At 47.5% G+C, this 20,222-nt stretch overlaps 1 protein-coding gene across 1 annotated transcript in view; it reads left to right on the top strand.

The window, feature by feature from the left end:
- The window catches only part of LOC119165010 (phospholipid-transporting ATPase ABCA3), a 46,996-nt gene that overhangs the window by 25,537 nt on the left and 1,237 nt on the right, over positions 1 to 20,222 (top strand). The window contains exons 13-17 of the mRNA XM_075874454.1: positions 12,778 to 12,988; positions 14,931 to 15,087; positions 17,428 to 17,687; positions 19,305 to 19,504; positions 20,212 to 20,222. The exon at positions 20,212 to 20,222 is cut by the window's right edge and continues 302 nt beyond it. Of these exons, the coding sequence (XP_075730569.1) occupies positions 12,778 to 12,988; positions 14,931 to 15,087; positions 17,428 to 17,687; positions 19,305 to 19,504; positions 20,212 to 20,222 (839 nt within the window). The remainder of the gene's footprint in view (positions 1 to 12,777; positions 12,989 to 14,930; positions 15,088 to 17,427; positions 17,688 to 19,304; positions 19,505 to 20,211) is intronic.

The following is a 20,222-nucleotide window of genomic DNA, read 5'->3' as shown; positions in this document are numbered from 1 at the left end:
AATAATAATAATAATAATAATAATAATAATAATAATAATAATAATAATAATAATAATAATAACATAAACAAGAACAAGAACATCAAGAACTAATACAAGAACAAGAACAAAATACTAAAACTAATATTATTATATAGGGCACTGCAGCGCAGCAAACACAATGAACGGAACACAGAGACGATGAGCGCTGAGTTTCAACAAGCTTTATTAGGAAACAGCACGTATATTTATATCGTCCGACACAGAAGTTATTCTTCGCACATGCATAGGTAAAACATCTCTTCATCGGTGAGCTGTAGAGATGGCACGCTTACACAACCCTCCCTTAGAAAGAAAATGCTTTCTGATTCTGTCATTTCAGACGTGATAAGTGTTTTAGCTCTTTTAAATGCTAATGTATTTCCTAGTCGGGCTATGTCAGGCGTCCGGCACTGTCCGTGGTGTCCGTGCAACGACAGGTGTTATCTCTTCGCTCTCCTTCCCTCTCCCATAGCAACAGCAGCGGGCATGCGTACCTAGAGAGTCTAGGAGAGGGTTGGTACAGCGCTTCGCCGCTCCTTCTCTTCACGTTCACTTTCTCTTCTACCTGTGCCCACTCTCTTGTCCGCTCGTGCCTCACTCTCGACCATTTGCTGGCTGGGCGCCTCTCAAGGACATCCAGAAATGTGCGCTCACCCTGAAATGCCAATGCCAAGGCAAGAACGCTGGCCCTCCACTCTCCCGTCCACTCGCTCCTCACTCTCAGCCGTTCGCTGGCTGGGCGCCCCTCAAGGCGATGGCAGAAGTCGGTGAAGGTGAATGTTTGACGGCAACGATACCCACTTTCGGTGCAATAATTCCTCACGATTCTCTTCGGGGAGGTGGGGGCATCTTTAAAGACGGTCGTCTTTTAAAGACGATCGTCTTTCTTGGGGTCTGTCTGTCTGTACAAATGTCTTTTTTCCCCCTTAACGGTATATAGAAGGCATCAGACGATACCCCGAGCGGCCGACCCCATCCGCAGCGCCTACTAATATTGCTCAAGAGTCAGCGTTCATACTTGTGCGATTGTCGATTAAAAAGAAATTATAGCGCATATCTGAGGTACCATAACAGCACGTCAATAAAAGGCATACATAAGTAATTCTAAGGACCATAGCGTTTATCACGCTGCGCTGACCATGCAACGCTTGTACGAAAGGGCAAGTGTATCCAACGCTTTGCTAAGACGACATGGTAATGACACCTACTCGTCGTCTTGCATTCTACACCTTACCACCTCCGAGGAGGGCGCGCATGACGTGCGCTTCCTTTTCCAAAATAACTGCCAGATAGTGCTCACGTGTGACGTGATTTGATACGCTCGTTCGCCTCCGCTGCACGCGGGAGGTACTCTAACGCAGCGCCTCCACAGTACCATTCACCGATATTTAGGGGCAAAGCTCCTTATAGCGGCACCCGTTCATACCTCGTAGCCGATGTAGCACGTAACAAGTATAACATTTTGACCTCCAAGGTGGTGCCGGTAAGAGCTTTCTTCTGTGCGTTGTTGAACAATAAAAAATAGTGCTCAATGTGCATGCCAATAACTGCTAATGAGGAATGAGAGACAGGAGCATTCGGCTTTTAGTTAATGCGCACGCTGCGATCCCCATTAGGAGCCATTGGCATATACATTGAGCACTATCTGACAAGATATGTGGGGTTTAACGTCCCAAAACCACCATATGATTATGAGAGACGCCGTAGTGGAGGGCTCCGGAAATTTCGACCACCTGGGGTTCTTTAACGTGCACCCAAATCTGAGCACACGGGCCTACAACATTTCCGCCTCCATCGGAAATGCAGCCGCCGCAGCCGGGATTTGAACCCGCGACCTGCGGGTCAGCAGCCGAGTACCTTAGCTACTAGACCACCGCGGTGGGGCGAGCACTATCTGACAAGAAAAGGTTGCTACGTTATACACGCTGGGCTTAACCTCCTTGGTTTTAGAAAGGTTTAGCGAGCGTTGGGCCGCAGTGCCATGAATACAGTGAACTAGTATATACCATGGACTCGAGGTGGTTAAAGGTGGGAAGTAAACCCGAAGCGCTAGCCGTAAGAAAGTCTGCGTGTGGCACCTTCCATTTAGTCTTTGGAATGTCCGCTGGATGGCGGTGCTTCTATATGGGGAATATATGATGAAAAGATGCGAGATGGGGGTACTTGGAGTGTTGAATAGATGGACGAACGGAGACACAGACAGATGCATGGATGGACGCATGAACGGACGCAGGGGCGGATGCATGGACGAACGTAGGGACAGACGCACGAACAGACGCACGCATGGATGGGCGGATGGACGCATGGACGGTCACACAGACGGACGCATGGATGGACGGAAGCAGGAACGAATGGACGGACGAATGCTTCGCCCCACTCTCCATCATTCACTCCGTGGATATGCTGCCAATTTCTTTTGGGGTCAGAACATCAAATAAACGTTTTGTTTACTCTCTCAAGACGCAAGACATCGTCTTTCGATGACATTTGCAGTGTAACATGCACATAGGGGGTCAATTTTTTTTAAATTACGGAAGTGTTTTTGAAGTCGGGACAGCAATCCTGACAGTGACTATGGCAAAAAAAAACCCATTCAAAATCTTTCCGTCATGTGTGTTCTTCGCATTGTTCGCACGTTCCCTTGGCCTATCATTAAGCAAATGCCGGTTTGGCTAACGCTTGCTTTACCGCACTTTTAAAGAGAATTTTGTACACCAAACTATTTGAACAATCATTGAAGGTCCTCGATTCTGTCCTCTGTGCCACAGACCTGTTGCATCCTTGCCTCCGAGTTGGTCAATCTGCGGAGACAGCCTGTTTGGTGCTGAAAATAGGACTTTCTTCTCGTATCACTGGGCCACCATTTTCTAGATGTGCGACGGCTTGTGCAGCTAGGTAGGGTATCACCACTACCTTGAACCTGCGCGTTGTGCTGGCTTCACAATTTTGTGGCCAATGGCGCACGTTCTTGAGCAGGCTGTCTGTGACCGAAAAGAAGCGGAGGTGGGGACACCCAGCGCTTATCGGCCTTTCAGCTCGACGCTCGAATGCTTCAGAGGTACAGTGTGGGAAAGATTTGCCCAGAGTGTTCTTGAGGCATGACGTCGGAATAGCTCGTATAACTTGCCAGTGATTTGCCCACTTGTCAAGATTCATTACGGAAAGATGCGTGAATTTGTTCCGACAGGTGTGTAGCAGGAGGCGTGATAGGATTGTGGACGCCGGTACATTGCTGGACTCTGAACCATAAGAGCCCTTAAAGAAGCTTCAGCAACAGCATTTGCTGGGCACGCCGTACTATCTAAAAATTACACCATCTCCCACTCAAAAGAACCATGTATAAATGCGAAGCAGCGGACGCTGACGCTTACCCTAACGATGGTGCTGATGCTGGCGCTCATCGCGGCATCGTGCAGGACAGAAACCTGGGGAGGCGCAAAGCACGAAGTGATGGACTGATGTTACCTACTGGAACATGTAAAACGCTGATAATGGGCAACGAGAGATGGAAGATTCCGATTAGACACAGAAACCTGCAGAAAACTGCGAATTTTTATGGTGTAACAACGCTCAGGAGAAATCTTCCACCGGCACTACCTGGAGGTCAAGATCGAGTGCCTATATACGGAGTGACCAGTGAATGGTTCTGCAGCGCGAACAGTTGGTGTTTTTTTTTTCAATAAACTTCCTAGCAGACGCTTCCTGCGTCGGCGAGAGAGGAGAGAGCGTAGGAGAGAACGGATAGAGGACGCGCATGCGCAATGGAATTGCTAACGCCGCGGGTAAAAATGCCTAGAGGAGAGAGGGGAGCAACATAGAGTTTCTTAATATACACTAGAGGGAACTCTGGCGCTAGTGTCTATGGGAGCTGCAACGTACGGCGCTTCAGCCAGCATGGGAATGATGGGTAGTACACACATTGGTCTAAACTTCGTACTTCTGGCCTGATTTTGGCTCCGTGTGTGTTCGTGTGGCTTGGAGCTATTTTCTCACGAAACAAAAAAGAGCAAATGTTCTGCGATTGTGCTTCACCACTTCATTTTTTTAGATTTACCTTTCCAAATTGGGTCACGAAGTTTCTAAAGGGTTGAATTTTTCTTTCAAAACAAAACCGAAACACAGCAATAAACAAAGCCGTGAGTACGATTCACCGCCCGCAAGTACGAAGACTAGGCAAATGTGTGTACGGTATACCCATCATTCCCATAGCCGCTGATCGATCGCAGCGCCAGAGTGCCCTCTAGTTAATTTTGAGAAACTCTATGGGGAGCGAGCGTAGGTTAGCAGACGCTCTCGGCGTAGGCATTGCGAGGCGAGAGTAGAGGGGGGGGGGGCGTAAAAGATAAGAAAGGGGAAGCAGACGTGCATACGCATTAAGGGTGGTCACGGCGCACACCGGATCGAGTTCGACTCTAAGCTGCTTCAAAGCTAAAAGGAGTTTTCCGTGGACACATATGCTGCTCAGCAGGCGTTCTTGAGTCACCAGTTTCCGTAGAATCCCTAGTCTCGGCATATTTTAGTAGAAATCAAGTTATCGGTACTCATTCAAGTGCATTGCTTATGTCAGGAACAATGATCTAACTCTATATTTAGGCTAGCATTCATGTTAACAGGAAAAAAAAACACTTAATCTCGGATCGAGTATTTCGTGTTAAGGCTCATGTTTCGAGATGAATATAGGATAAATGTGAACGATTTAGAGCACTATACGCACTCTACTATGGGAGAGCCAAAAGTTGTCCCAGGAGCATTGTGCGCTGATCGTGGTGACAGGACAGGACAAACAACTTTATTTGGTCCTGAGAGGCAAGGCAGCGGGCCAACTATGTAGGTCCCCACCCAGCCGTTGGCTAGTCCCATGTCGGAACAGAGAGGCCATGCCTCTCCGCTCGTTCACGGGCCCTCTGGACAGCCTGAAGCTGGACGTCTCGTCTGGGGTCTGTGATAGCCGTCGTCCAGTCTTCTTCTGTTTTAAAATCCTGTAACGCAGGGCACTGCCAGAGCATGTGACTCAAAGAGCAAAATTCACCACAATCTGGGCAAAGTGGATCAATATCCGGATGAAGCATGCTCAGAAAGCCCCTAGAGGGGTAAGACCCCGTCTGGAGCATGCGGAGCGTGCTTGCTTGTGATCTGTGGAGCTTATGATGGGGAAAAGGAAAAGTCTGTCGCTCTCCTCTGTAATGAGATGTTATCTCGTGAAAAGTAACGAGAGGATCACTGTGGACGAGCTCTCCCGAACTCACCCGAGAGACCACCCCGTCGTGGCTTGTGAAACCTCGCGCACAGTCGTGGGCTATCTCGTTTGGGTTCAGGTGACCCGGCAGTACGTCTGGTCCCATGTGAGCGGGAAACCAGACTATGTGACGAATAACGTCTGAGGGGGGTTTGCTGTGGAGAATTCTGGCTGCCTCTGTGGCTATCAATCCCGATGCGAACGCCCTAACGGCCGCTCGGGAATCGGTGTACACCGTGGTGCGTTTCATGTCCAGTAATGCCAGCGCTACAGCAGCCTGTTCTGCTACACTGATCGTGGTGAGAAAAAAGAATGGTCGCCCGCATCTTCCCACGGGGGAACTCGAGTAAATGCGTCGCAGAGGGGGGGGGGGGGGGGTATGGCGTGAATAATGCGTAATTGGGTATGGTTAGGGCACGCTTCATTGTTATTTCCTCTTTATTATAGTTCTTATTGATGGAATGAAGGGGAAGCGTTGCGTTCAAGTCTAGCGTAAGCCAAGACGATAGTTATAGCGCGAGAACAAAATGACGACACAGAGACAAGAAGAACACGAAGGATACGTCCTTCTTGTCTCTGTGTCGTCGTTTTGTTCTCGCGTTATTACTATCGTCATGCCATACCAACCAGCCCAAGCTGCCACACTTCTAAGCCAAGACGCCCTAAACTGAATTCCGAACTTGTGATCCAGTGCCTATATGTACGGGGTGACCAGGTAATGGTTGTGCAGCGTGAGCAGTCGTTTTTAGGGGCGAAGCTTCCTAATGCGTGGGTCGTGCGTATTCTGCATGCAGTAACCACATCTCGTTTTAGTCCTTCGAATGTCCGCTGGATGGCGGTACTTGTATGTGATGAATATATGAAGAAAATATGCGAGATGATGGTACTTGGAGTGTTTACAAGATCTATGAATGTACAGAGAGACAGGCAGGCGGGTTGACGGACGGACAGACAGAAGGACAGACGCGGCCAGAGGATGATTCGTGGTTTGCCGATAAAACTATTCGAAGCTTCTCATGATCATTCAGTTCGTGGATATGCTGTGACTTTTTTTTTTATTAGCAGACGCTGCCTGCGTCAGCCTTCCGAGGCGAGGGGGTGGGAGTGACAGTTATGCAGATCTCTTGGGCCGGCGTGAGACGCGAGCATGCGTGTGCTGTTTAATTTTTTGAAACCACAAGAGAACCATTCCTCAATTTCAGGCATTACGTTCAATGTGGCATTTTTTTGTTTAGTACAACCATAAGTACTGCGCAGAAACATCGCCTTCGAGACATGTACATTGATCCTTCGTGGACTCCTAGAAGATCGCAGTGGGGGTAGCGATTTAAACAACAGATATATTGCTAAGCTGACTCAGAATCGGCATGCCTTCTCAAATTTATTTATTGAGCTTCGGATTCTTTATTTTAATACCAATGAAGTATGGTAAGATAATGGTTGTATGCGTGAGAATTACGGCCACTGTTCGAGAGCTACTTCCTTAGTAGTGTGGAGGCATGGAAAATAAGGACAATGACGCCTCGTGAGTGGAGTTTATATTTATTCCTATGGTGTCATCCATTGGCAGATTCAGAGCACTTCCGGTAGTACTTTCTTTTATTGCGATAGCAAATATATGAAAACTCTCTTCTGGGTTTTGCTGCCGGCGTCGGCGTCGATGTCATGCACCGTTAATGTATACGTATCTGTATATATGAAAACGCAAGAAAAAAAATCACAGAGAAAGACTCCTGCGCGTGGAATCGAACGTGGGACTTCCGCGTTTTGAATGCGAGGCGTTAATCACTAAGCCTATGAGAGGTAACTCCTTCAACGTTTAAAGGGCAAGCTATTTATATCTACCGCTTACCGCTGTTGGCGGGAATCTTGGCGGGCATAAGGGGGTATACGCTCGATCGCGCGCCGTTATCTTGCAGTGGGGAGAATCGTACGTCTTGGCTAGCCTTTGAGTGACGTCGGAACAATTCTGTTGTAGTTACCGAGTGCACAAAGGTCACTGCAATCGCTGCACAGCCTCCGTTTGCGAAAAGAGCGCGCTTTTCAGACACAGCGAAGTAACAACTCAGACGCTTATTCGCGTTCATCTGTACCTGTGAGTAAGTTTCGTGCGTCCTTCGTCCGTGAGAGACGCAGGGCACGTTTCGATCGCTTGCCATTCTGCGCGTGACCTACTAATTTGTTTTAGGGGCGAAGCTCCTTATAGCGGCACCCGTTTGTCCCTCGTAGTCGTAGTCGTAGTGTGTAACCAGTCTTGCGTTTTGACCTGCAAGGTAGTGCCGGTGGGAGATATCTCGTGTGCGTTGTTGAACAATAAAAAATTCGTAGCTTGCGCGTTAACTAAAAGCCGAATTCTCCTGTCTCTCATTCTCCATTAGCAGCCATTAACATGTACATTGAGCACTATCTGACAAAAAAGGGTTGCTGCGTTATACCCGCCGGGCCTAACCTCCTTGGTTTTAGAAAGGTTTAGCGAGCGTTGGGCTGCAGTGCCATGAATACAGTGAACTAGTGTATACCATGAAGTCGAGGTGGTTAAAGGTGGGAAGTAGACACGAAGCGCAAGTCGTAAGAAAGTGTGCGTGCGCCACCTCTCGTTTAGTCCTTGGATTGTCCGCTGAATGGCGGTGCTTCTATATGGGGAATATAGGACGTAAAGATGTGAGATGGTGGTACTTGGAGTGTTGACTAGGTGCACGCAAGGACACGCAGACAGATGCATGCACGGACGCACGGATGACTGCACGGACGGATGGACGCATGGACGGACGCAGGAGCGGACGAACGCAGGGACGGGCGCACAGACGCACGCACGGATTGGCGAATGGACGCACGGACGGTCACAGAGATGGACGCGTGGACAGACGGAAGCAAGAACGAATAAACGGACGGATGCTTCGCCCCACTCTCCATCATTCACTGCGTGGATATGCTGCCATTTTTCTATCACGTTCGTGGCTTCCTCTTTGCGGCAAAGGTGTGACTTTTTTCTCCATGCGGAGCAAGTCTATTCCATTGGCGGATTAAGAGTGCTCCCTATATGTTACATCGGCAGAACTAGAGCAGCTCCATCACGAGATTCACGCCACGGAGCAACTTTTTCTACTCCACAAACGCGGCGGATTCAACCGGCAGTGGCAAGCGCCCCGTGCCTTGAATCGGTGCCAATTTTGGGCTCGCCAACGGACAGCGGTCGCGTCAGTTGCGCCTTGCGTTGGAGCTCACGTTTTGCTAGCGTAGCGTTGCTGTGCCCTGCATGCCCACTCATGCAAGTTGAGAGAAGCGCGCACTGTGTTCCATTCTGACCCTGTCATTTGCTCCAGAGAGAGCGCGTGTGCTCCATTGGTAGATTTCATTCTGTTGCCCTCCGCCAGAGTGGAGTGCTGCGGCACAGAGTTCGTGGATCACTGCGAATCTGCCAATAGATGACGCCATTAGGTTGTCACCGACTGTAGGTACTCTACTATGGGGGAGCATACAACCATCCCAGTGGAGCGAAATCAGGCAAGAAGCCAAGCAGGACAATGACAAAATTGAAGCTCTTACTGAGTCAAATGGTTTAGAACGTGTTTAGCTTAAGTCATCCTCAAAAGCCCCCGTAATATATCTAGTTGTATTGTTGAGTTGGGTTGCCTATGCAAACATCTTTACTTGTAATCTACGTTACCGAAATTGTTGAAAAAAATGAAATTCAAGTTCCGATTTCACTCTTTAAGCAAATCACTGCGAGAAAAGTCTTGGAATGGTATACAACTGGAACGTATGCTACGATTTTCTCACTATGCAAGGCGCACGCTATCCAACTTAACACCTATCCATCAGAGCAGCACATGCGGAACAACTTTCTCTGAATTAATCTCTGAATGATGTCTTTATACTATGAAAGTTGTTGAAAGTTCAGCGCTCCTCATAGTAGTTTGTGCGACGCTCATTGTGCTTTTAGGGGCGAAGCTCCTTAAAGCGGCACCCGCTCATCCCTCGTAGTCGTAGTCGTAGTGTGTAACAAGTGTTACATTTTGTTACATTTTGACCTGCAAGTTGGTGCCGGTGGGATATTTATCCTGTGCTTTGTTGAATAATAAAAAGTTCGCGGCGTGCGCGTTTACTAAAAGCCGAATGCTCCTGTCTCTCATTCCCTTTTAGCATCCATTGGCATGTACATTGAGCACTATCTGACAAGAAAGGTTTGCTACGTTATACTCGCTGGGCGTAACTTCCTTGGTTTTAGAAAGGTTTAGCGAGCGTTGGGCCGCAAAGCCATGAATACAGTGAGCTAGTATATACCATGAACTCGAGGTGGTTAAAGGTGGGAAGTAGACACGAAGCGCAAGCCGTAAGAAAGTGGGCGTATGCCACCTCTCGTTTAGTCCTTGGAATGTCCGCTGGATGGCAGTGCTTCTATATGGGGGAATGTATGATGAAAAGATGCGAGATGGTGGTACTTGGAGTGTTGAATACGGACGAACGGACACACCTCGAATTGAATATGGACGAACGGACACACAGACAGATGCATGGATGGACGCATGGACGGACGCACGGATGGTCACACAGTCGGACGCATGGACGGACGGAAGCAAGAATGAATGGACGGACGAATGCTTCACCCCACTCTCCATCATTCACTCCGTGTATATGCAGCCAATTTTTTTCTTAGTGCACCAGAACAATTTACCAACACTAATGGCCACTCCAATATAATAATAATAATAATTATAATAATAATAATAATAATAATAATAATAATAATAATAATAATAATAATAATAATAATAATAATAATAATAATAATAATAATAATAATAATAATAATAATAATAATGGAAACTGTGATTATAAGGTACAGGTAGGGGAGGACTACGGAAATTTTGACTACTTGCTGTTTTTTTAACGTGCAACTAAATCTGAATAAATTGGCCTCTAGGATTTCGGCTCCATTGAAATGGGGCAGCCGCAGGCAGGACTCGATACAGTGACATTCGCGTCACCAGTTGAACACTAAAACCAGTGGATCATTGCAGCAGGTAGTCCACACACTATGGAGGGAGAATTGACGTGCCTGAAAGAGCAGCAACGCGTCTAACACCGGATTAATGAATAATACACGGATTTGCCTAAGCTGAATTGGTACTCCGTGTAGCTTTTAAGTTTTTTTTAAACAGAGTATTATAAGAAAAGTTCAGCAGTCCCACTCGATTACCTTACCCTTCTGGGCCTGCCACTTCAAATGAGCTCAGGACATTCGCGTTTGAAGCTTCAAGCAACGGAAAGTAGGCAGCACGTGCACTATCCGTAATTAGTGAGTAGTGTCTGAACGATCCCACCGACACAGTTCTCTCTTGTCATCATTTTAGGAGACCCTGTGGGTCAGGCAGTCTACTGAAGTTTTGCCGAAGTTAGAGACTTCACAAGCAGTGCTGTTGAAGGCACGGTGAAGGGAAAGTGAAGCAGGAAGTTTAGCACTAATATCTGGTATTTCACGTTACAAATCAAGGCGATATTAGGGAGCTTTAGAATGCTGTTAGCAAGCGCTGCGGGCGTTGCGGGCGAAGCGGGCGCCATAAGAGATTTAGAATGTCACTTGCCCTGCTGCGAACCGCAACGCACGATCGCAGCGACACCGTACCCTAAAAACCAGCGCTTGCGGGCCACACGCGGGTCACCATCACCGCACGCAATTTCGGATTTTCTGCGTGCGGTCCGCCAACGTGAACGCCGACTCGCGTTACGACGCATGCGCAGTTGCAACGACCACACCGCAAGGGCTCGCGGTCTCTATTCTAAAGCTCCCTATTATGAGAGACGCCGTAGGGGAGGACTCCGGAAATTCCGACCATCTGGTGTTTTTTAACGTGCCATGGAAATCGCCCAGTACATGGGCCTCTACCATTCCGCCTCCACCGAAAGGCGACGATCACGATCGGAACCGAACCCACGACCTTCGTCAAAGATTGAGAGTTAGTGAATTCTCAAGTTTTGGAAAAAAGTTCATAGAATCATGAACCACTTTGTAGGCTAAAAGTACAAGAAAATTCACACAGATTTTTCAGAAGGAATATTTTACACTTTCCGTAAAATACATCCTGTTGAGCAGGATTCAGTGGATGAACTTGCTAGGTGTGTGAAATCTGAGCTATATTATATTATGAACCAGACGGAAATTTATATTGATCACAGCGGTGGTGCTCACATCGCATTTTCGCTAGGATTGATAAGGCCTCATATTTGTGTTATTTGTGTGGCATGAAAATAGCCCTATCAAAAAGCATCTGAAACTTAGATCAAGTTCGTCTACTTTGACAAGCAGCTGCTTGTTAGACCATGTGGTGTCGCGTGATGACACGCGCTTGCAGATTGTCTTTTGGTGTATCTTTGATAAATTGTGTATTATGAAATGTTTAGCCGTATTTTTCACGTCCGGACGTCACTGTCCAGCCAAAATTCATAAAAAACAAAAAAAAAACCCAGCTGGGTCTAGAAAAAGTGGTGTCCACCAACACCACTTTTTGAGGTCAAGTTTTTTCCGTCATTCAAACATCCTTCATACTGAGGTGGCTCTGAGCTAGTGCAAAGTCCCGTAATATATTATTTTGACACTATAGGATATCTCCGCATGGCGCACCTGCTAGCGTGACGCTAGCGGGACGTCGGGCTACAGTAACAATTCTGATGACTTCATGAACCTGTAGGTCTAGTTTGACTGATACGTGGGGTTTAGCGTCCGAAAACCACCATATGATTATGAGAGACGCCGTAGTGGAGGGCTCCGAAAATTTCGACCACCTGGGGTTCTTTAACGTACACCCAAATCTGAGCACACGGGCCTGCAACAGTTCCGCCTCCAAATGCAGCCGCCGCAGCCGGGATTTGATCCCGCGACCTGCGGTTCAGCGGCCGAGTACCTTAGCCACTAGACCACCGCGGCGGAGCAGGACTAGTTTTGATGACGTCGAGTAAGTACCAAGCAATAAGGGATGATGCTTACGCGGCACCAAAGAAACCACAGAGCAGACTGGTCGTGAATTTGTCTAGATTTATTGCCCGAGAATGTGCAGGGGCTGTGAGGTGCCAGGATTTTTTTAAGTGGGAGGGGGGCACCCACGACTAATTAGTTCCTACAGGAGGGCAGGGAGGCTGGAAACATATGCGTTGTCTTTTGACTATGCTTGCTCACAAGGGCGGGGGGGGGGGGGGTGAGGCGGAATTTCGTTCTTTTTTTTTTTGGGGGGGGGGGGGGGTGTGGAGGGCTTCGGCCTTTCTTACCTTACTTTGCGCTGCCCCTGAGCATGTGAGAAGAACCTCATATGACGTCGTGATGTCAGGTCTTAAGAACTCCAACTAGCTTGTGGAACTAATTTTTCAGGACACACTCCTATTCATCAGTTTGTTTTCTGGGCTCCCACGTACTTGGCCTTTCATTAGACGCAAAAAAAAACAACTGCAAATGTTTGTGTCAGTACACCTTTAGGCCTACATCTGGCCAACCGAAGTTTTGTATTCTTTGTCGGCACTTGGCGCAGGTGTGGCGGCTCACCGACGTTTCTGAAGCATCGCTTCGGCACAGGGTACCACATGAAGGTCCTCAAGCTTCCACGTTGCAACGTGGCGGGCATTCAGGAGCTGCTGCGCAGGTACGCGCCCAAGGCCCGCCTGGAGAGCGACTCGGACAACGAGGCAGTCTTCATCCTGGGACAGATCATCTCGTCACGAAAGGCCGCCACCATGTTCATGGTAATTTACGAGCCCCTCCAAGGGTGAAGACGCAGCTTAAACAGAGTTCTTTTTATTATATTCAAAACTGCGTGTAGAGACGATGCACAAAGAAAAAAAAGCCAAACGAGCGCAGCCTAACAACTGGGATTATTGAGAGATTGACCCGACTTTTTAACACTCTCAACACATATGAGATGTCACCCAAGAGGCTAACAAAGGAACCTCTAAAAGCCATGAAATAGGCACGTTAGAGAGTTGTCAATGAAACGGTTGAAAATATATCATATTGACTCGTGATAGGTTATTAAAAGCTTGAAAAACTTCATAAAGACGTGAAAAAACACCGTGCATGAGATTGAATGCGCGTACAGAAAAAAAAAACGCGTAGACTGTGGAGGTTGTGTGCCGTGGAGCAGAGATATGCGTGCTCTTTATCATAGTAATCGATGGGTGGCTGAGGCAGTTTTTTTTTCCATAAGGTGAAAATATCACTGAAGGAACTTGTGGCATGAGCGACACATGAATAACACCCCGCGTCAAACGGCCGTGTTAAGAGGGCTTCAAGGGGGTCATGACGCCAAATTCTCGCTCGTAATCTGCGTTATGCAGATTAATCCTCCGGCGTTTACAAACAAGGTCGCGAAATTTCAGCGCATTTGGTCGATCACCTAATTTATAATGAGCATCTTTGTGAACACGCCACGGATCCTCCCGAGAGTCTGTCAACACTCGTGCACTGGCAAGCCGTGACTTAACGAGCTGCTTGTTTTGCGAGCGTTTGTATTTCGGCCAACGATACTGCTTCGTAGTCAACTGCGTGCACAAAGAGCTAATTGATTGATTTGTGGGGTTTAACGTCCCAAAACCACCATATGATTATGAGAGACGCCGTAGTGGAGGACTCCGGAAATTTTGACCACCTGGGGTTCTTTAACGTGCACCCAAATCTGAGCACACGGGCCTCGACATTTCCGCCTCCATCGGAAATGCAGCCGCCGCAGCCGGGATTTGAACCCGCGACCTGCGGGTCAGCAGCCGAGTACCTTAGCCACTAGACCACCGCGGCGGGGCTGCACAAAGAGCTATTAGGTCCTTGTAAAGTTTAGTATTGGAAATTGAGCAATTCGAAGTGGCCGAAACTTGGTAAATGATGGCTCCACTCTATGAAGCGCGCGACGTCACAGGTGTCATGATGGTGGGCTTGGTTTATATCCCGTGATTTCTAGAGCTAATTTTTGCTATTTCAATTATATGGACACTATCGGCTGCTTCTCTCCGTTGCCGTCATGCCCTGAATATGTATATTTATGTAAAACGTACAAAAATAGTTCAGAAAAAAAAAATTCCGAGGCACTCATCTGGGGACTCGAACCAGCGATGCTTCGCTCTTCAGCGCACTGCGTTAACCAACAAGGCCCTCTCTCGCTAACGGTGAGCTATATATACAAGTTGTGTAAAGAAATGTGTGCAATATTCTTTAAAAACTGCTGAAAGGAGGTATCTGCGATCTACTTTTGGCGTTGTCTTCCTTTGGCAGAAGGCTTCTTCCTGTAGTGGAGGGCATGTATCAGAATACGAACATAAAGATGGTGAAATTATTAAGGGCTGCGAGGGGAAGGGGGGTCACCTGTTGGCGCAAATACAAACTCGAAAGTGTAAAATACTTGTGTGTGTGTGTGTGTGTGTGTGTGTGTGTGTGTGTGTGTGTGTGTGTGTGTGTGTGTGCGTGTGACTGCACGGATCGAGACACTAACGCAGTGCCTCCAGAATACGATTTTTTCTCTACCACTGTATAAATCATTGTCACACTTTTTTGCGATTTTTTGCATCACTCGTGTTGACGCTGACGGCCAATTCACGAGGCCTATAAGACTTTTGCCTGAAAACAATGACGCGTGTTGGCAGCGGTCCCGTCTTGTACAAGGTCACGTGACTGTGCACGTCTACACTGTTATTCCAGGACATTGAACAGCGCAGTGCGGACCTGGGCATAGCGTCGGTGGGACTTGCCGTGACCTCCTTAGAGGACGTGCTTTTGAAAGTGGGTGAAGACCAGCACATTCATGGCAAGACCGCGACCATGGCCAACGAGGAGACTCCGGAAGTCGACGCCAAGAGTGAGTCACCACGTACATCATGCGGAGGTGGCAATCTTCAGAAAAAAAATCTGTGCTGGCTGCTCGATCCTTTCGTGCAGCGAGCATTTCGTCGCATTAAATCCGCGATGACACAGCCCTTTATGAGAGACAGCATGATAAACTGCTTATAAAGGGGCAAAATTTACATAGTTGGATGTAACCTTGCTGGAGATCAAACGAAAAGCGGCGTTAAAGTAACCTATGCTGTACATTTTAGCAAAGAAATATAATTACAACTTAGATGATTATTCAGTTAGTGTGAAGCCATTCACGCCACATTTCTCTATAAGCCCAATTCAGCGACTCGTTAAAGTTATATGAAATGGTTGCACACATTTGCCAACAGCGAGTGTTCCCGAAGAGGCATAAAAAGATTCGGAAATCTTCGGCGAAACGCCTCACGCTTGATGTTTCGTCAAGCACGATACTCTCATCAAAAAAAATTAAAAATAGCGATCGTGTGTAGCAAACTGCTGAAACAGCAGTGGCATAAAGAAAGTTTGGATAACAGCAATTTTTTAATTTACCATTGGCTCAGTGTTAGTGATTTATTCTTTGCATATGATGCACACAAACCCTTAGCAAATAGTAAATAAAGCGTCATTGTTGTCTAGATTTAATATATGTACAAGATTGAAAAAAATGGCGTCTCAAAATGAATCTGTGTCGTATATAGTAACGCACCTCTAATACTGGAGTCGACGTTTCAGCAATGACCCCGCCACCGCGGTCTAGTGGCTAAGGTACTTGGCTGATGACCCGCAGATTGCGGGATCGAATCCCGGCTGCGGCGGCTGCATTTTCGATGGAGGCGAAAATGTGGTAGGCCCGTGTGCTCATATTTGGGTGCACGTTAAAGTACACCAGGTGGTCGAAATTTCCGGAGCCCACCAATACGGCGTCTCTCATAATCATATGGTGGTTTTAGGATTTTAAACCCCACATATCACGTTTCAGCAATGAGACTTGGTTTTCGTGTTTTATGGGTTGTACAACCCAGCACCTTTCTTATAACATTATGTCCTAATCCCTTATACACTGCGCCGAGCTACCCTATGGGCTGCGAAAATAAGGATCGTTCCAAACTTCAATCTACAATATTCTTCGGTTATCGGTGCTCAAAGACGAGTGAGTGGTTTATTTCTTGCCTTGCTGCATACGGAATTTCTCATACGGCATTTTCTCATCGCAAATCCAATTGTTCATAGTACATGTGGAAAATGCCGGCGCCAAGTATTTAGCTTACCGTGATTTCGTGTGTTTCGGCTGCGCGCTTTCATCTCCGCGTGTACTGTCGCAAACGCACAATATGGAGCGAAAGTAATTAATAGCGTGCGGCAGTCTAGCCAGATAAGGCAGACCGTTCGTACGAAAATGTGGTGAAGAAAGTTAGGAGCCATTTCATGACTGATATCCCTCGTGTATGGAACAATTGAGAGCTTATTTGCTCATGACGTCACGCGAAGATACTGCTGGCTTATCGAATTGTGCCGAAAGAATGGAAAATGCCATGAAGTAATAATGAGCCATTTCTTCGTATATTCCGGGGTTTTTTAGGAGCCCTTTCGATAACAAAATAATAATTATTTGTGTTTTACATTGAGAAACTACGGTATGAAGAACGCCATGTAGTGGAGGGCTTCGAAAAGTTCGACTATTGGTTGTCCGTTAACGTGGACCTACCTAAACCGGAGTACATGGTCTTCAATGTTTTTTCGCGTCCATCCGAATTGCAGCCACCGTGGCCGGGGTATGATTGATCTAAATGTCAGGTTTGAGATCCCAAAACCACCATATGATTGAGAGACGCCGTAGTGGAGGGCTGCGGGAATTTGGACTACCTGGAATTCTTTGACATGCACCCAAATCTGAGTACAGGGGCATACAGCATCCTCGCTCTTTAGAAAATGCAGCCGCCGCAGCCGGTATTCGATCCTAAGACCTGCGAGTCAACAGCCGAGTACCTTAGCCACTAGACCACGAAGGCTGGGCAGTACTGTAAGAAGTACTCTAAATACAGTGAACGACAGGTACAGTGACCGTTTAAAGCCACGGCCTTTCGTCACGCCATCGAATAGATGCCGTCCAAAACTGATGACGTCACTGTGCTTGGTGCGGGAATCCCAGGGTGGCGTCTCAACCAGCAGTTTTGTATCGCGTATTTTCCCGATAGACCACGTGTAGTTCGCGGTAAGAGTGGTGTTTTCGGGATTGTGAAGTTGTACTTTACTGATACGCGGAAACGCGTTCAGCTCTTCAGTGTCCCTTCAAGCCATTCCTTCGTGTCCTTCATGCACGCCCTTGCATCTTGCCCTGCAGTGCCCATAGTGAAGACAATCGCTAGCACGACAGCCATCGAGCCTTCCCTGTGCGGCCGCGTCTGGGCGGTGGTTCTCAAGAGGGCCACGTACGTGTGGCGCCAGAAGAAGATCCCGCTGTTCAGCTGGCTGCTGCCGCCGCTCATGCTGTCGCTCCTCTTCTTCCTCGAGTATGTCAGCCTTCGCGGCAGCGGACAGGACGTGGAGCACGTCGGCGACACCATCCGCTACACCTTCCACGAGCTGATCGGACACACGCAGGTGAGCCAGGTTTGAGGGACGGGATCAAACGCGCAGCGCTCACTTTCACCTTGTGTCCAGTCTTTTGATTGATAGTTTGGGGACGGGAGGTTAGGTCGCGTAGTAATGCATTGCGGAAGCCAAAATAACGGCGTTTTTAACTATAGTCGACCAGGAGCGGGATTCTTGTTCCGGGGAGGTCCGCGAGAGATGGGCTGGTGTCCTTTCATGACATAACGAATCATTATAAACTAGAGTGGAGGTTTTATCCGCCCTCGCACAAGCGGTTGACTAAGGCGCAGGAATGCGTCTGGAGAAAACTGCAGACGCGATATTTTCCTAAGCCTTGCGTGTTGAACAACAAGACGTACCCGGAGGAGATAAAGCCGAAATGCAAATGGTGTCAGGCTGTGGCAACATGTGATCACATACTTTGGGAATGTAGCATAGTGCCGTCACCTGTGGATATTATGTGTGATCCCTCTCTTGAGCACTGGGAGGCCGTGTTGACCAGCTCAGACCCAGTCGTCCAGTTAAGGGTCGTGCAGTGGGCCACACAGGTCGCCGCCAACCTTTGGTTGATGGCCATCTAACACGAAATCATCCGCAGTTGCTTTCTGACGAAATAAAGTTTTGCCATCCATCCCTTGCTCTATAGCGGCGAATTTGTTTCACTGTTCTATCTGAAGCATGTACATGGCTTCCACTGGTCGTTTCAGAGCCGCTCGATCCGCGCAGAATTCCTCACGTATGCTCCACTTCCTAGTCGCGGATTTGTGGATTACGCACTTTCGTCATTCTGCGCGCAACCTCGGTCGCGCTTTTCGTCCATAACCGAGGAAAACAGCAGAGCGGAGGCAATAGTAGTTCCCGGAATTGGAAACTTGGCGACTTGTGCATGTAGAACCTCCGCTGTAACCGCATGCGGAGCATTCCCATGTTCCGCAATGGTGAATTTGAGTTGGTCTAGTCCATCGATTGTGTGAGTGCTCACTCCAGGATTTTGTCGGCGGCTTCGAGTCCTCCACTGAAAAACTTCATGATTCTGCGTTGAAATGGTCACACAAAATATGACACACGGGAATCTGTATTGGGATTGAATCTTGGAAGCATTGATTTGTTTTTTTCGCATGGCCTTCGTCTACGGGCCGCTCATTCGGTTAAAATTAATTTAAATTGAAGGATATTATGAGCCAACCGTATAGGGGCCTTGTTTTTGTGTTTCCAGTTTTTGTTATTTTTTGTGGTGGAGATTGGTTTTAAACCCAATAATTTCGGTTCCTGAGGCGATTTGAGTACCTGAAAATGTGGTTTACGTCCCTTTCAAACGGAGTTTTTCGCAGGCATACCAGCTCGTTACGCCGCTACAACAAAAGCAGTTGGCTGCAACGAAAGCTACCTGCTTTAGCAGAGTAATTATGTTTCTCTGCTAGAACAGTTGTAAGCTGGAGGACACTGATGCCACCCGAAAGCAGCGTACTAGGGAAAGATGCAACGTGCGATAAAATTGAACGCTTAGACATCACGTAGACAAACTCCAAAGCAGATTCTGTGCGGCAACGCTCGCCTTGAAATCAATCAATCAATCAATCAATCAATCAATAAATAAATCAATGCATTCGTCTATTCGCTGTGCAGGGATTCATCATTATGGACGAGCACGAGCACTTCATGGAGACGTGGTTCATGCCGCTGATCGCTAATCCAGAACAATTTTACGTGGTCAAGGTAACTCAAGGCGGTGGCATCACCGCGTCGTTGCTCAGCGTGGCGAAGGAGACGCTGCGCAAATACGTCTTCAACATTCACTTCGGTGTGCAGATGACGGAGAAGGACGGGTTGGTATCGTTCCTCTTAATCGAGCAACCTTCAAAAGTTTTATAGCAGGACAGTGAGGAATCGTTTGCAATGGCATGCCCGATTTGTAACCAAATGAATCTGACGCAAAATTAAGCCAAAATAAGGCGTATGCGACATTATTTGCCTTTTATGGCTGGATTGTCCTTTCGATGTTCGTATTGAGTGCCAGATGTATACCATTTGAAGTGCGATGCAAGTCGCTCCTCCGTTTATCTTTAGTGCAGCTGGGCGTGTGCATCCTTTTGAGTCTTAGCCAGCGTCACTGGAAACCAATGTGTTGAGTGGGGAACCATACAGGCAAGTATGGAACAATCTTTCTGCCAGACGGCATGGCATGACACGCGATCCTTGCATTAGGCAGCTCTTCTTTCTTATCCGCAGTAATTTACTTGTAAATAGTAAGATAAAGCAAGATATGAAAGAATGAAGAAAGGGCGAATTCAAGGACTTGTTTTCTTTTTCTTTGTTAAAAAAAACGAGAACTAACAATTTGTCTGTTAGTTTCATAGTTCTCATTGAGATATGAAAGAGTTTGTTACTACCCGTACACAGGTATAATGCTTCCGTGAAATGCAGACCGGCAAATGAAAGAAAACGAAACGCAAATTTGTCATCCTGAAAACAAAAACGCGCCATCAGCAGTATCCTACTGGACGCACTTCTACCCCGGCGTCGCTGTTCGCAGGAACGCGCTCT

Source organism: Rhipicephalus microplus, chromosome 9, assembly GCF_043290135.1.
Source record: "Rhipicephalus microplus isolate Deutch F79 chromosome 9, USDA_Rmic, whole genome shotgun sequence".
NCBI classification, from domain to species: Eukaryota; Metazoa; Arthropoda; class Arachnida; order Ixodida; family Ixodidae; genus Rhipicephalus; species Rhipicephalus microplus.
The sequence above is the reverse complement of the archived record's forward strand: the minus strand, read 5'-3'. Positions and strand labels throughout refer to the sequence as shown.